This window comes from Zootoca vivipara, chromosome 3 (genome assembly GCF_963506605.1).
Source record: "Zootoca vivipara chromosome 3, rZooViv1.1, whole genome shotgun sequence".
Lineage (NCBI taxonomy): Eukaryota > Metazoa > Chordata > Lepidosauria > Squamata > Lacertidae > Zootoca > Zootoca vivipara.
In genome coordinates, this window is record NC_083278.1 from 93,009,041 (window position 1) to 93,024,324 (window position 15,284).

Consider the following 15,284-nt stretch of genomic DNA (forward strand, 5'->3'; position numbering starts at 1 on the left):
ACTACAAAAAAAATCTCTCTGGCTTTCAATAAATACAAAAAAAACCCTATAATGTAATCTTATCATCAGTACTTAACATACCAGACTATAGTGACCAATAAAACTGCTAAAATCACATGTCATTCTAAATTAAGCAACACTGATAAAAAGTAATAAGGTACCGTCAAATGCCTGAAAGTTCAGGCAAGTCTTCAAATAGTGCTGAAAAGATGGTAAAGTTGGTACCAGGAGGATAGAATTACAAGACTGGATTGGGTGAGGCGGGCACAACTGAAAAGGTCATCTGCTTTGTTGCAGGTCTTGGAACCTCTCTTGGAGAGGGCACCTGGAGAAAGACCTCAAACTATGTTCTCAGGGTATGAGTTGGTTCATGTTGGGAGAAGCATTTCAATGGGAATTGCAGTTTTATGGCCCAACCAACTAATCCTTGTTATTAGTCTGACCACTGCATTTTACAGTAGCTGCACTTATTGAACTGCCTTCAAAGGGAGCCCTATGCATCGTGCATTGCAGAAATCTTACCTAGAGGTTACCACAGCATAGCTAGTTTATTTTTACCTAGGAGGACCCTCAAACTAAGAATCTGATCTTTTTGGGAAGTGCAACCCTATCCAGAACCAGATAAACACTGCTAATCCAGGCAGAAGACCCACCAACAGCATATCTCTTTTGTCGGGATTGAGTTTCAGTTTATTAGCCCTTATACAGTCCTTTACTGAAACCAGGCAAAAGGGACTTTTGGAGTAGGAGGGCAAGGGGCTCCCTTGAGCCTGCACCTAACTGTACTGGAGGAGCACCCTGTTGCATTAAAAAGGCTGAGGAAAAATAACATAGCTCTGTTCCAATTCTCTTGCACATAATATTATTTTAGTTGCAGTGGCAGAAGCCCCTGGTTAGGTTGCTGTTGCTGAGGGACAGGACTGGCTTGCCCCATAGCTGCTCTTTAGTGGAGTTACCATTATTGAGATAATGTATGTGAAACACTTTGTGTTATATAGATGCTAAGTATTATTAATTGGGGTCAGGGTTTGCTGTGGGTATAAAGTTATCAGTTGCAGGGCATGTTCTGAAGGCAGGTGCCTTGTTGAACTAAGCAGGGTTTGGTCATTTTCTGGAAGGGAGGCCACCTGGGAATTTCATGTATGACACAATGAATTTCATGATGGAGGAAAGTGGTGATATAAACATAATAATTGCATATATAATGTGTATGTGTTTAGGTAGGTAGCTAGATAGTAACGTATAATATATGTGCAGATGTTTGCTTAAATTAGACTGAAACTGAACATGAATCCAGTAATGACTCTCATTCCAACTCAGAGAGCAATGTGCTCTTGTTATAGTGAAAATGCATATCCTAGACCAGGGGTGTCAAACTCAAATTCATTGGGGGCCGCATCAGCAGTTTGGTCACCCTCAAAGGGCCGGTTGTGTCTGTAGGACTATGTGTCCACTCTTTATTATCATAAATTATTGTCACTGCATTCAATTATAACTGTTTTTTGTAATAATGTAAGCTCATTCCCGCCCCCACGTGGATCACATTCCTGCGTCGTGGCGCGTGTGTGGGAGGGGATGTAAACGAGGGAAATTTGAACAAAAGGTGGGGATCGACGGCTTCCGGGGGGGGCTCAACTAAACCTTCGGCAGGAAGGAGAAAGCCAATGCTGGGATTAAAAACCTGCAGATGGAAAGAGGGCTTCCCTCTCCCGCCCTGCGCACACCCAAACCCCGCTAGGCAGGATGCCACACGCTGCAACCCACCCCATGCTTTGGAGAGGGGCAGGAACATGCGGTGCAGCGCCAACTCCCTGCTTTGCTTTTGCATCCTCCCTCCTCAGCGCCAGAGTCCCTTCCCCTCGCACTGAGGGAGGGCAGCGGATTTCCCGAGGAGGAAGGCGGCGTCAGCCCCAGCGGATGTGCATCTTCGCCACAGAGCTGCTCTTCCCCCCACCCACGCTGTTGTCGTCTTCGCCGCAGCCTCTCCCTACCGGGACTGCAGGCAGAGGAGGCTTGAAAACCTCCCCCCCCAAAAAAAAATTTCCCCCTCCCACCTCAAACCGCGAGGCGACTCCATCTGGAGCCCTACATCACGAGGGGCTGAGAGGAGGCGGCGGCAGAGCGGGAAGAGCAGGAACCCGTGCCGTCGTCGCCGCCTCCCTCCCGGAACTGAGAAGCCAAAGGGCGGCTCGGGGTGGGGGGGCAGAGCAAAAGCCAGGCACCCTCCCGAGTGTCTATGAGGAGAAAACGGGGGAAGAGGGAAGAGAAACCCGGCTCCATCAAGAGAGCGGCTGTTGCGCTTCGCCTACTTCCCCCTCAGGCTCACTCCGCGTCCCTTTCGCCCGCTCGCTCGCCCACCTCCCGGATGCAGCCGAGGAGAGGAAGGGAAGCGGCGGGCGGCGGCTCCCCAGTGCCGCCTCACTCGCTCTCAGAGACAACAGCAAAGCCCGCCAAAAAAAAAATCCAGCGCTGCTCCGTCCCAGCACCAACTTTGCCGGCGGCGCTTGTACGGCTTTCCTACCTCCTCGGCGGGCTTCCTCCTCCTCCTCCTGCATCTCACTTCCCCGTCTGGCCGCTGTGCCACCGCCTCCCTCAGCCTCATTCAAAATTGAAATTCCCTGGCCAAGGCCGTCAGCGCGGCTCCAGCGCCCCGGCCTCCGCCTGCAGCCCCGCCCCCGGTTTTGACCCTCGGCCAATCGCAGGCTCCAGAACTACTGTCAGCGGCTAATGTCGGCGGCGGCTACGCGGGCCACATGACGAGGTCTGGCGGGCCGGATTAGGCCCCCGGGCCTTGTGTTTGACACCCGTGTCCTAGACGTATTGACATGTGAATATGCCCTACTGAATGCAGTAGGACTTATTTCTCAGTAAACATTCCACTGTGCATGCTGCACAGTTCTATGCACCTTTACTCAGAAGTAAAACTTGTATGGGACTTACATTTAATTATGCATGCATGATATTGCACCTTTGAGGAAGTTCACATCACTGTGTTAACATGTACTGTGGAAGTTCTACTGAAATCAGTGGGGTCACCAGGCATTGTTTTGGGAATTGGATTGTCAGAAGAAAATGTAACAGTTTATAAGCAAAAAACTAAATTAAGATAACAAAGCATTTTCCCACTATGCAGCCAAACCACACAATAGGTTAGAACGTCTATTATGAAAGGGTAATAAAAGCTGCCCTTGCCGTAATTTCTTCTTCTCTATAATTAAAGGCACAAGAACCTTGATTCTCTAGCTGCTAGCACCTTAAGCATTTCCTTCTCAGGAATACATAAGAATTGTGGAATATTGGTCAACTTATAATAAAACCAAAAACTAACAATACACTTTAAAGTTGTTGGGGTTTTTTTTTTGCATGTGGAGTAAGCACAACTTATTTGAGTTGTGTGAAGTTTGTCAAAGGCTGCTTTGCACTCCATAGTCTGGCACAAGCTTCACTGAAATGTGATGCCATTGGTTTTTCAGAAAAGGTTTCTTTCTGCAGGGCTGAAAACAGGCATCAGCTGCTACAACTAGAGAGCAAATCAACCTTCACATTTTTAAACAGCTTTTTTCCCAAGCCTGAGACTTTTCTCCTAAGATTTCTTCTCTATTTGGGAAGTTCCCTCTTTCTTTCTTTTAAAAAAAACTATATATTGTCAGATTTAGCACTTTACTCATGTAATCAGATCAGAGCTGAGATCATTGCTGCATGGTAGAAAAGGCATCCTTAAGACATTTGTCCTTGAAACTGCACCAAACTCTTGGAAGAACCCAGAACCTGTAAGTATGTTTGATTTAAGCAACGATACTGCAGTGCAAACCTGCAATCAACTATTATACAATATCCGATTAACAGTGTCATAGGGATTTTTTCTTCCTCCCCCTCCCCCGACATTCTGTTACATTCATTTTCAGTTCGTTGTGAGGAAACAAATCAATTCAGGCTTCTGATACAGTGACTTTGCAGTAGATGAGCTAGTAAAATGTTTGATTTTTAACTATTTGTTGTGTTCTTGTGGCTGGTGGGACAGACATTACATCCACCAAGCTATAGGTGACTTTTCTGCTGTTTTTTTTTTAAAAAAAGGAATTTAAATGTGTGTTGTATCTACCTTGTAAACAAACAGTCCCCTCTCTCCCAAAATAACAAGCCACTCCAGACAAACAGTAAGTAATGAGGCAAACACAATCCATCGATATCTACCTTAATTAACACCAAAACATATGAGTTTGCAATCTTAATTTACTGGTAAAGAATACTTTTGCCTTAATCGAATTCTACTTAGTTCTGTCTGTTTTGTAATTTGCTATCATGTCTAAGTTTCTTTGCATAGACTGCAGTCTCATTAAACCTGTACTTAAGCACTCTGTGTTTACATTACAGAAACATCCTGATTGTTGTTGTTATTATTTTATTGTTTTTAAATATATTTAAGAAATGACACTAGAAATACCGTAAGTGTCAGTTTTATTATTCTAGAAAGCTTAGGGTGTATGTAGTAGTCTCCAAATCCTATAGTACAAACATATTCAGTTATAAGCTCAGCTTAAACTGGCGAGAATGGTTTCAAAGTAAACATGTTTACGATCAAGGTGCCAGATTTTGACATGTCTCCGCTTGTAGCTACAGCTAATATATATAAAAAACCCTTGAGCTCCCTTTCAATAAATTTTTAATATACAACAATACCTATATTTATAAGATTAATTTCTCCCAGGTTAGCCTGATTGATAGCTGAATTGTGGTTCCTTAAGTGCTTTCTTCATGAAACCCACAGAAGGACTGCATTCCATTTAACTAGTGAATGTAAAAACTGGTAACCATGGATTCAGCCACCACTAACTGCTGAGTGCAATGACTTGTTGTAAACAATACAAATGAGCCAGGATAGCAGAAGCAACCAGACATGAAATGATTTTAATAGAAATTATAGGAAGGGTCATGTGATGCTATATCAGCTTGTGTTCACTATTAAAGGGAAAGTGTTTCATTTTCTTCTTCTAAGGCTCAGTTTAAATAGTGTGCTTCTTCCAGGCTCATAGTTACATACCGTAGTATCCTCTGAAAGGGTAGTAGAGAGTAATTCTCTGAAAATGTTTCTGGTTTAATAGCATATTAAGTGTCAATTTAACATTAGAACAGCCATACTGGATAAGTTCAATGACACATGATGCAGCCCAATATCCTGTCTCTTACAGTGACCAGATTCAGATGTTTCAGCAACACTTAACAATACATTGTTTTGTTTTGCTTTACATACTTTCTAAAAGCAAGTTTCTGTACCTTTCTATGGACTTCCAGATCATACCTGCAAGTATGTTGGTAATGTCTGTAGAAAGCTGCAGTCATTTATAGCTTCTTCTTGGAAGCAGCCATGGCAGAGGAAAAGCGCTTGCTTTTTGGAATCTAGATTAAGTATTGTACACCCCCAAGTCCTGACCTTGGTCTGGCACCTTGTGCATAGTTTCAAGTAATCAAGTGCTGTACATTGGGGTAAAAATATATTCATTTCACAGATATGACCTTGGTGTCATAGTGGTGGCCTGATTTGTTGGTGTTCTGTGACTGGACATCCTTAGAGCACTCCACAGCTGGGGAGCCACCAATGAACAGCCCTGTTCATTTGTTGCAACCATCTGCAGCTCTTTTGGGAGGGCACACATGAAGAAGGACTTCAGAAGATGAACACAAGGTCCAGGTAGCTTCATATGGGAGGAGGCATTCACTAAGGTATTGGGTTCCTGAGCCACATAATGCTGTCTGGGTCAAAACCAGCACTTTGAAGTGAGCTGGAAAACCAATCAGTAGCCAGTGTAGTTGGGCCAGACTGGATGTTATATGTTCAGGCCTGCTGGTCCCAGTCAATAATCTGGCTGCTGAATTCTGTACTAGCTGCAGTTTCTGAACTGTCTTCAGAGGCAGCCTCACATACAACACATTGAGGTTGCCAAAGCATAGACAAATTGTGTATCCACTTCTTTACGGGAAGTGCACATCCATCCAGTACAGGTTGAACCTCACCTGTCTTGTCAACCAAATTCCATTACCGTACCTGTGCAATTATCTGCCATGTGTAACTTTTATTCAACTGCTGAACCTGAGATGCATATTCAAATGTGTGCGGAACAAAATGTAGCAGCAGCACATGTTTTTTAAGCATGGATTTACCACAACTTTTGCATTTCAAGAAGATTTAAGTAGATATCTAATATAAATAGAGAAAAATAAGCTTCAGTGTTGTGATGCAAAGGTTAATAAATGCTTTGACTTTGATTTCTCATTCACTGTCCTGCAAATTCATTTACTTCATTTGAAGCCTTTGTCCTTTGGAGTCCTGATAAGCCAGTCTGACGGTAGGGACATGCAAATCATTTGCCCTGTTGGTATATCATGTTTCAATATTTCCTACCTTTTTTCTGTCTCCTGCCTATCCTTTATAAAGTTTAACTATAACTAACATCACTTCCATACACAGTATGCATTAGCATACTTTTTAATGTACTGTATGTATTTCAAACTCCTTCAAAACTTCCTTAATGATGCCATGTTTAGTGAGTATATTCTCTTTCTGCTGTGCTAGTTGCTTCCACCCATTCCTCTGTTAACAAGATAAGGCTTCGCAATTGTGAAATAATCAGTGAACCATTAAATTAAATAAAAACCAAGGTACTGCAGAAAGCTGTGGTCAAGGCTGCAATCCTCAACATATTTTCTTGTGAGCAAACCCACTGAAATTAATATATTAGAATTATAGCAACTCTGATTTCAAGTTATCACAAAGTAAATCTGAATTCCCATCAGTAATTTGCAAGTTTCAGAAATAATAATAATAATAATAATAATAATAATAATAATAATAATAATAATATATTTATACCCCGCCCATCTGGCTGGGTTTCCCCAGCCACTCTGGGTGGCTTCCAACAAAAAAAAATTAAAATACACTAATTTCTTAAAAATTAAAAGCTTCCCTAAACAGGGCTGCCTTCAGATGTCCTCTAAAAGTCTGGTAGTTATTTTTCTTTTTGACATCTGGTGGGAGGGCGTTCCACAGGGCGGGTGTCACTACCGAGAAGGCCCTCAGCACTGGACCTCAGTTTCCGGGCAGAGCGATGGGGGTGGATACGCTCCTTCAGGTATACTGGACTGAGGCCGTTTAGGGCTTTAAAGGTCAGCACCAACACTTTGAATTGTGCTCAGAAACGTACTGGTAGCCAATGCAGGTCTTTCAAGACCGGTGTTATATGGTCTCGGAAACATTACTGGAAAGATGTACACATAAGCATGGATGGTGGGACCCTTAAACCTGTTGCAGTTTAGCTTTCATAGGTGTCACAGATACTCCATTTATTGCACTCTTTGTTACGGCTATCAGAGTTTGATACAAGGGCTGTCATGTGTTAAATCTTACAGTATAGTCTGCTAAGTATGCTACACCAGCGTTTCTCAACCACTGTTCCGCGGCACACTAGTGTGCCGCGAGATGCTGGCTGGTGTGCCGCGACGTGCGGCGACGAGAAGGGCGATTTGCATTGTCACGTGCCTGGCGACAGCCAATAAGCAACACTAACCCGCCGGAAAGCAATATTTCTCCTCCTCTTTCCCAAAACTCAGTGCAAACGAGCCTGGCGGCCGCCAATACACATCACTGACCCGCCGCAAAGCAGTATTTGGCAAGTGTTTCTTATAGTCATAATTATAATATAGGGCGGCACAGAGTTAATTTTTTTAACTTTTTTAATGGTGGTGTGCCTCGTGATTTTTTTCACGGAACAAGTGTGCCGTGGCCCAAAAAAGGTTGAGAAACACTGTGCTACACTGAGTTTGATGGTACTTACTCCTAGGTAAACGTGTATAAGGCTGTAGCCTTAGACATTATTTTATTTATGTATTAAAATATTTATAACCTCTCTTCTCCATGTGGATACCAGGATGGGGTCAATTATTACTGTTGTTTCTTAAATTTTTATACCACATTTTATCTGAAGATCCCAGGGTGGTTCACAAAAAAAGGAAAATGAGAATACAAAATACGGTACATAATAAAACCAAAACCAGAAACAAATCAGTAACACCCCCTCCTCCCACAAACACATTTTAAAAACTATAGAATGTTAATCAGCCAAACTCTTGGAGGTATTGTAAACAATTATATTTATTTTGCAAAAATCTTTTTGATGAAGCAGTTGTATGCCAACCTAATAGTTGGTGCATAGTGAATCTAGGTTTCTAAAAATGAGCACTGATCAGCGAACGTTTTGTTGGGATGCCTTAGTGTGACATTCCTATTCACTGGATTACTTATAGGCTTGATTTTAGCAGCTATAGATATTGTAAGATATTGCCTGCATTCAGCTAGTGAACCGTATTACGCATGATATGGATACATGCACACTATATAGGAAGGCAAAATATAAAAGATCAATTCTTATGGATCCTGTAGTCACGAGCTTTTTAAGGATGAATTACGGAAACTTTGTAATTATTGTGGGTAATCTTGCAGAAAATTAAATCTTTGAGTTTTGCATGTGTGAGGATGTTTGGGCTACATGGCTCACCATAGCTTTGTGAGCTTTCTGTGCAGTTGGCTCCTTGGTTACCCGTTTTATTTAATTGGTTACCTTTTGTTTTATTTAATTTCACTGCAACTAAAATGCTCTTCTAAAGCAATCCATAGGAAGCAACATCAAACCCAAATCCAGGTTTTCTTTTTTCCTTCTTGAATTCAAAGATAATGTTTCTCAGAACTATAAGTATTTAAATTCTGGCCCTTTGAGGGTGGCTTTGGAACCTTGTTGAAGTTTGTAAGGTGAGAGAGAGAGAGAGAGAGAGAGAGAGAGAGAGAGAGAGAGAGAGAGAGAGAGAGAGAGAAAGAGAATGCTCTTTGTTTCATTTTTGCATTTTGTTTTGTTATTAATCTCTGATATCATGACTGAATAAAATATAGAATACAGGGAAGACTTTGGGGTCATATTTCGGTAACATCTCATGTTAACTGTAATGTGGCGATAGTATTCTAAATGGGGTGAGAGCAGAAACTCTGGATTATAAATGCTGATGAAAAGGCAACCAACATTAACGTATGTGCATCTTTATCTTGTGTGTATATCTATGTTAATGCCAGTAACAGGGTTTAGAGTATTAATGTTGTGAGGTAAAAAACTAATTTTAACTATATCAGTGGACGCTTCTGACATTAAAGTGTGGTGCAATGTTTAAAAATTAAATTAATGCTTCTAATTGAAATATGGAGATCTCTGACAACTGTACTTCCAAGGTATTTACTGAAGACACCTTCATGCTAGACAACATTTCATTGTTTCTATTCTATGATACCTCCCCCCCCCCATATTTACATTTCTCAGTTGGTTGTGAGTGAAATCCAGAGTGGTGTGGTGGTTAAAGTGTCAGACTATGGCTATGGAGACTTTAGTTCAAATCTCCCTCAGCAGAGAGGTGGTGCCAATCACTATTTCTTAGCTTAATTTTCCTCAATGAGTTTTGAATTTTTTAAAAAAGAAAGGGAACCATGTACATCACCCTGACTTTCTAGAAGAAAGATTTATACAAATTGTCTAAAAGACTCCATATTACTGAAGTGCAACAGTATCTCAATTATTCAGGTTTACTTAGAAATGAATCTCAATGGAGCTTATTCTCTAGTAAATGCAACCATACAATGCAATCCCAGAGTGTTCAACTGAGCTTAAAAGGACCCCTGACCATTAGGTCCAGTCGTGACCGACTCTGGGGTTGCGCGCTCATCTCGCATTATTGGCCGAGGGAGCCGGCGTATAGCTTCCAGGTCATGTGGCCAGCATGACAAAGCTGCTTCTGGCAAACCAGGGCAGCACATGGAAACGCCGTTTACCTTCCCGCTGTAGCGGTTCCTATTTATCTACTTGCATTTTGACGTGCTTTCGAACTGCTAGGTTGGCAGGAGCTGGGACCAAGCAACGGGAGCTCACCCCGTCACAGGGATTCGAACCGCCGACCTTCTGATCAGCAAGCCCTAGGCTCAGTGGTTTAACCACAGCGCCACCTGGGTCCCTTCAACTGAGCTTACTCCCAAGCCAATGTTCTCCTTGGATCAGGGCAATAGCATGGGGCAAATGGTTAAAGCTGCTTAGCCCCCACCAGGCCATTAATTATGACTGCTCTCCTTCGCCTGCTGTATATATATATATATATATATATATATATATATATATATATATATATATGTGTGTGTGTGTGTGTGTGTGTGTGTGTGTGTATACACACTCACCATTCACACAATTACTGATTGCACAAATGATATCTCATCAAGTTTTTCCCCATAGTCACAGGCATCTGGAATTATTTTCCTGTGACCTGATCCTATATGGCTTGAGAATGGATCTAAATGAGGCAACCATGTGGGTATTTTATCTATTTTATCTATGCTGTGTGTGTGTGTGTGTGTGTGTGTGTGAGAGAGAGAGAGAGAGAGAGAGAGAGAGAGAGAGAGAGAGAGAGAGAGAGAGAGCATGCATGTGCTGATGTAAAAATTGGGGTTTGGCTTAAAAGCCGCTTGATTCTTTCTCCCCTTGGTTGGACATCACACGTCTTCTCAAAGCATAGCGGACCCATTTGAAGCCCCGAACCAAATTCTCTGTGTTTTACATCATTGTAAAGAGGCTGAGTGTGAGCAAGCTAGGATGGGCAATTAAGATTTTTCATAAGCATGGAAGCAGTACATGAGGACGAAGTCAATTTATTTGTATCCTGTTAAATCTAGGTTCTTTCCAGCGATAGCAGTATCTGTGGAATGACACGTTTGTGTGTTTCCCCACATCTCTCTCTGTGTACATCTCCAGCCCTAATATCTACCTCCAGGATACTTAAAGTCAAACAAGATGTTAAACGGGCAGTTTGACTTTGATTGTTTTCTTACTAGCTTGGTGGGTCCAGGAACTCTCCCTCCCTAACACAAAGTTGCTATTTATGTTGGGAGTCAAAATTCTCTCCACATACAGACATTTTGAGAGGGTGAGAATTTTTTTTGGGGGGGGGGGGACAATAGTGCAGAAGCAAGGGGTTAAACACACACCATCACCATGCCCCAGTCCCAATCCTGATTTCCCTCCATTGCTATCCATTTACAAAAAAGAGATAAATATGCATAACCTAACATTTAACATAATGTGTAATTTGGTCCTAACTGTAAAATATTTGGTCCTTGAGCAGTCCAGTTCTGGCCCCCCAACTCAAACTCACTTGATACCCTCAACATTTCATTGCTCAACTGCTCTCAGAATTGTGTAGGTCCTGGCACAGGGCCTTGTCAAGCATTGGAAGGTGTTTTGCTTTTTTAAATGTTTCATTTTCTTTTAATTTGCAAACCAATCTACATTATCAGTATTGCCAGAATATGCAGAAATAGTACCCTATATTTTGTTGTTGACGTCCCTTGCTTCACTTTCATAGATACCTAAGTATTGAATTAAAGTGGAAAAACAATAAGAAACTTAAGAATTGCATTAGCAATTAGTATTCTGAGCAGCTTGAAACAATATGTAAAACAATGAAACCGTAAGTTCATTACTCTGGAGTTTTAGAATCTTGAAAGAGGTTTGACAAGCTATATCCCCCCCCCCCCACAACATCAAAAACAACTCCATTTCAGGCATCCGAAAACAGAATTAATTTTGAAAGAGCTCTTTGGTGCCAAGATGAGTCATATGCCTTATGAATGTTCTAGATGTAAGGAGTTGGGCTGTCATAGCCTTCTATTTTGTAATCTTGCCGCATTATTTGCTTGATTGGAGGATCAGCTGCTTGGACAGCTGTAGAGATTCTTCCAGCTTGTAATAGTGCAATGTTGCAGAATCATGTGATCCAAAAGTGACACGGCAGCATCCACTGTGACATTGCAAAGGATCCTGGGAAGGCCTTTGTGGATCATGTAAAGCTTTATTCACCTCCATAAAATATTGCCATAGTTTTTAAAGAGTGTTGGAAATTATTTGAAGAAAATAATCGCTGCCCAAAAGGTATTGCATACCCATTTCTTTTGTCCTGTTGCCATTTATGGTCAAATATCGAAAGCTACAAAAACTTTCAAGTAATACAAAAGCTCCTCTGTGTTTTGTTGGGGGTAAGGGTAAAGGGACCCCTGACTCTGGACCTAGGGAGCCGGCGTACAGCTTCCAGGTCATGTGGCCGGATGACTAAGCTGCTTCTGGGGAACCAGAACAGCACACGGAAACACCGTTTACCTTCCCGCCGAAGCGGTAGCTATTTATCTACTTGCACTTTGATGTGCTTTCGAACTGCTAGGTTGGCAGGAGCTGGGACTGAGGAATGGGAGCTCACCCTGTCGCGGGGATTCAAACTGCCAACCTTCTGATCAGCAAGCCCTAGGCTCTGTGGTTTAGACCACAGTGCCACCTGCGTCCCCTTTGTTGGGGGTAGGGTGGCAGAAACAAGGGCAGCTCTACAAACCTGCTTTCCACGTGTGCTTCTCAATGCAGGATATTGCTGCTTGCAGAAAAACAAAGCATGCTTCATGGCTGTGAACAGGTGCAATGCTCCACTGCTTAACATGTAGTATATTTCACGTTCAGGTAAACAGCCTCCTTTTAACTCAGTAGAATATGTCTTCCAGTTGGAAGCAGTTATTTGGCTGTGATCAGTGTGTCTGCCTCCTGCAGCTTTGGAATATGAAACTGCTCTTGTGCAGCAGTGTTTGATGTGTGAGCAAGTCCTAGTCGAAGCCGGTGTCTTTAAAACAGTATTTGCAAGATGTTTTGAACTGTACAAGTGAAAGGCAGTGTACAAAATGAGGAACATTTCTTTTACTTTTCATATTTGAGAGTTCATGTACTGAGAAATCCATGTTCAGCCATACAAAACTTCTGAGTATCCATTCCAACGTGGTTGCCTTCCATAAATGATGTGTTAATGAGGATAGAGTTTAGGTCATGAGCCTGCAAGTATGTGTGAAGCTATGATGATCTTAACCTACCAGGTGAAAGAAAGGTTAGTATACCAACTGCATGCACACTTCAAAGCATGTGGCTAGTTCACTGTACTAACCTAATTATCTGTGCTATAGATACTTTTGACAAACATATCTATAGCCCAGATACATTTACTTCACAGTGGGAGATATCGGAGCCCTTCTGTGTTCAGTTGCCAGTTTCCTGAATCCAGTATTTTGCTTTTCTTTCTCAGGCTTTCTCTCTTAGCTTTTCAAGGACTTCTCCTCCTAAATTCATTTAATGTATCGTATTTGTTTTCTTGATAAATGTTTAAGATACAGCAATTCTTGAACCACCACATCATTGCGCTACGGACTGTGTAACTAAATGGGTAGATTCTTATTTGATACTTTCGTTATCCTGTGTTTCTTTGGGATATTTAGGTCAGCCTCTTGATGATGCCCTGCATGTAGCAATTAAATTACAAAAAGGAAGGACTTGAATTAAGATATGTGGGTTCTGGAGCTTTCCAAAATTTGGAGCCTCTGGGTAGACATCCTGTATCTGCAGGATGTCTGGGATTGTTTCTTATATACACAAACAATCCTAGCCACCTCCAGGTAAATACCTACTTGTGCAAACACAGTTTATGAAGGAGGTGGTTAGTTTTATTTTCCCCAAGTTATTGAAGTATGTTGTGTTTGTAAACAATAAAGATAATACCTGGATTCTCTTTAAGTACCTTATGGAAGTGACTTTAAACACTTTATTCTTGCTTTTATGTAAGAATTCAGAGATGTGTGTGATGGCTAAGATAAGCAGGAGACTATATTAGTTATAGGGACGTGGGTGGCGCTGTGGAGTAAACCACTGAGCCTTGGGCTTGCTGATCAGAAGTTCGGCAGTTCAAATCCCTGCGACAGGGTGAGCTCCCGTTGTTTGGTCCCAGCTCCTGCCAACCTAGCAGTTCGAAAGCAAGCCAGTGTAAGTAGATAAATAGGTACTGCTATGGTAGGAAGGTAAATGGCATTTCTGTGCACTGCTCTGGTTTCACCAGAAGCGGCTTAGGCATGCTGGCCACATGACCCGGAAAAACTGTCTGTGGACAAACTTCGGCTCCCTCGGCCTATAGAGCGAGATGAGTGGCGCAACCCCAGAGTTGTTCATGACTGGACAACTGTCAGGTGTCCTTTACCCTTTATATCAATGACAGTTACTTTTAAAGTGCTTTGTGTATGTGTTGCAGGTAAGGTAAGTTTCCTATGACAGTGATAACAGTTTTAATTTAAGGCTTTAGTAGTTCCAAGCATTCTTTCTTGGAAGTAGGTTCCATTGAACTCAACAATTTCAAAGAAAATTTGGTTGGGTTTAGGGTATCTAAAACTCAATTGTCAGGTGTCATCTTGGTTACACTAGTGTATATCATTGGCATGTTGTTGGTGTTACTCCAAACTTCCACGAATTGAACCTAACAATCTTAAAACTACTTTAAGTCTTCAGGATTTGATTTGAAGTTGTGGCCTAAATAGTTGACTATGCTAAGAAGCATGTGATAAAAAAAATCCCAGTTTTTCCAACTCTTTCTATATTACTCCTTTTTCTTTCTTTTTTGGCATCAGAAAATATTCCAAGAAGGCCTGAAGACTGATTCTCCCCCCCTCTTTTTGTTGCTCTCTTTTTCAGATTGAATTCAATAAAGGAAAGGCTGTGGTGTAATAATTCCTACAAGCTTTCACAGTATCTTTTGGGGGAAAGGGTACTGACCTTTTCCTATTGTTAATAAAAAAAACCTTCACAGTCTTGTCTTTGCTTTTTCTGTAATACTGCTTCCACTTTATTCCACACACCCCTCACATGGCTGAGGAGTGCCTGTGTTCATAGACATCAGATTAGAAAAGTGGGTGAAAGTAAGTAAGTCTAGCTCCTGGGCTTGATTATTCTCTTATCTGTAAGGGTGTACCTGAAGGAAGGACAATATCCTCCATAATGTATTAGTTTGTGTAGGTAATACTAGCTAGGTGAAGCAACACAAATGCCTTGTGATCTGTTAATGTTGCCATAAGGTGTGCAGAAAAGGTTAATAACATCAGTAATTGAATGGCAAAAAAGAATTGAAGGGCAAATTTGGTACTTTAGTTGCATATGCACACCTTCTCTTAGCTTCAGGTTAATGAGAGACACATGCATGCTCCTCTGGGAAGCACTGGTTTGATAGGAAACATCACAATCAGAAGGTGTATTCATATACTCTGCCACTCACTCATGCCATCCCCATTGAGCATCACAGCTAGCCATCACAGGTCTAAATGCACCTTTGTACAAATGTGATGTGTGTTGTGGCAACTATGG

The 15,284-nt window shown here is 41.8% G+C and overlaps 1 protein-coding gene across 2 annotated transcripts in view; it reads left to right on the forward strand.

Annotated features, from left to right (window-relative positions):
• Positions 1–15,284, forward strand: part of ESRRG (estrogen related receptor gamma) — a 465,740-nt gene that overhangs the window by 18,098 nt on the left and 432,358 nt on the right. Inside the window, exon 1 of one of the 2 annotated variants that reach the window (XM_060272996.1) lies at positions 3,386–3,770. The exons of the other annotated variant lie outside the window; for it this stretch is intronic. Within the exon in view, the coding sequence (XP_060128979.1) occupies positions 3,700–3,770 (71 nt within the window). The 5' untranslated portion in view covers positions 3,386–3,699. Of the gene's footprint in view, positions 1–3,385; positions 3,771–15,284 lie in introns of those variants that run through there. 2 annotated transcript variants of the gene reach the window in all.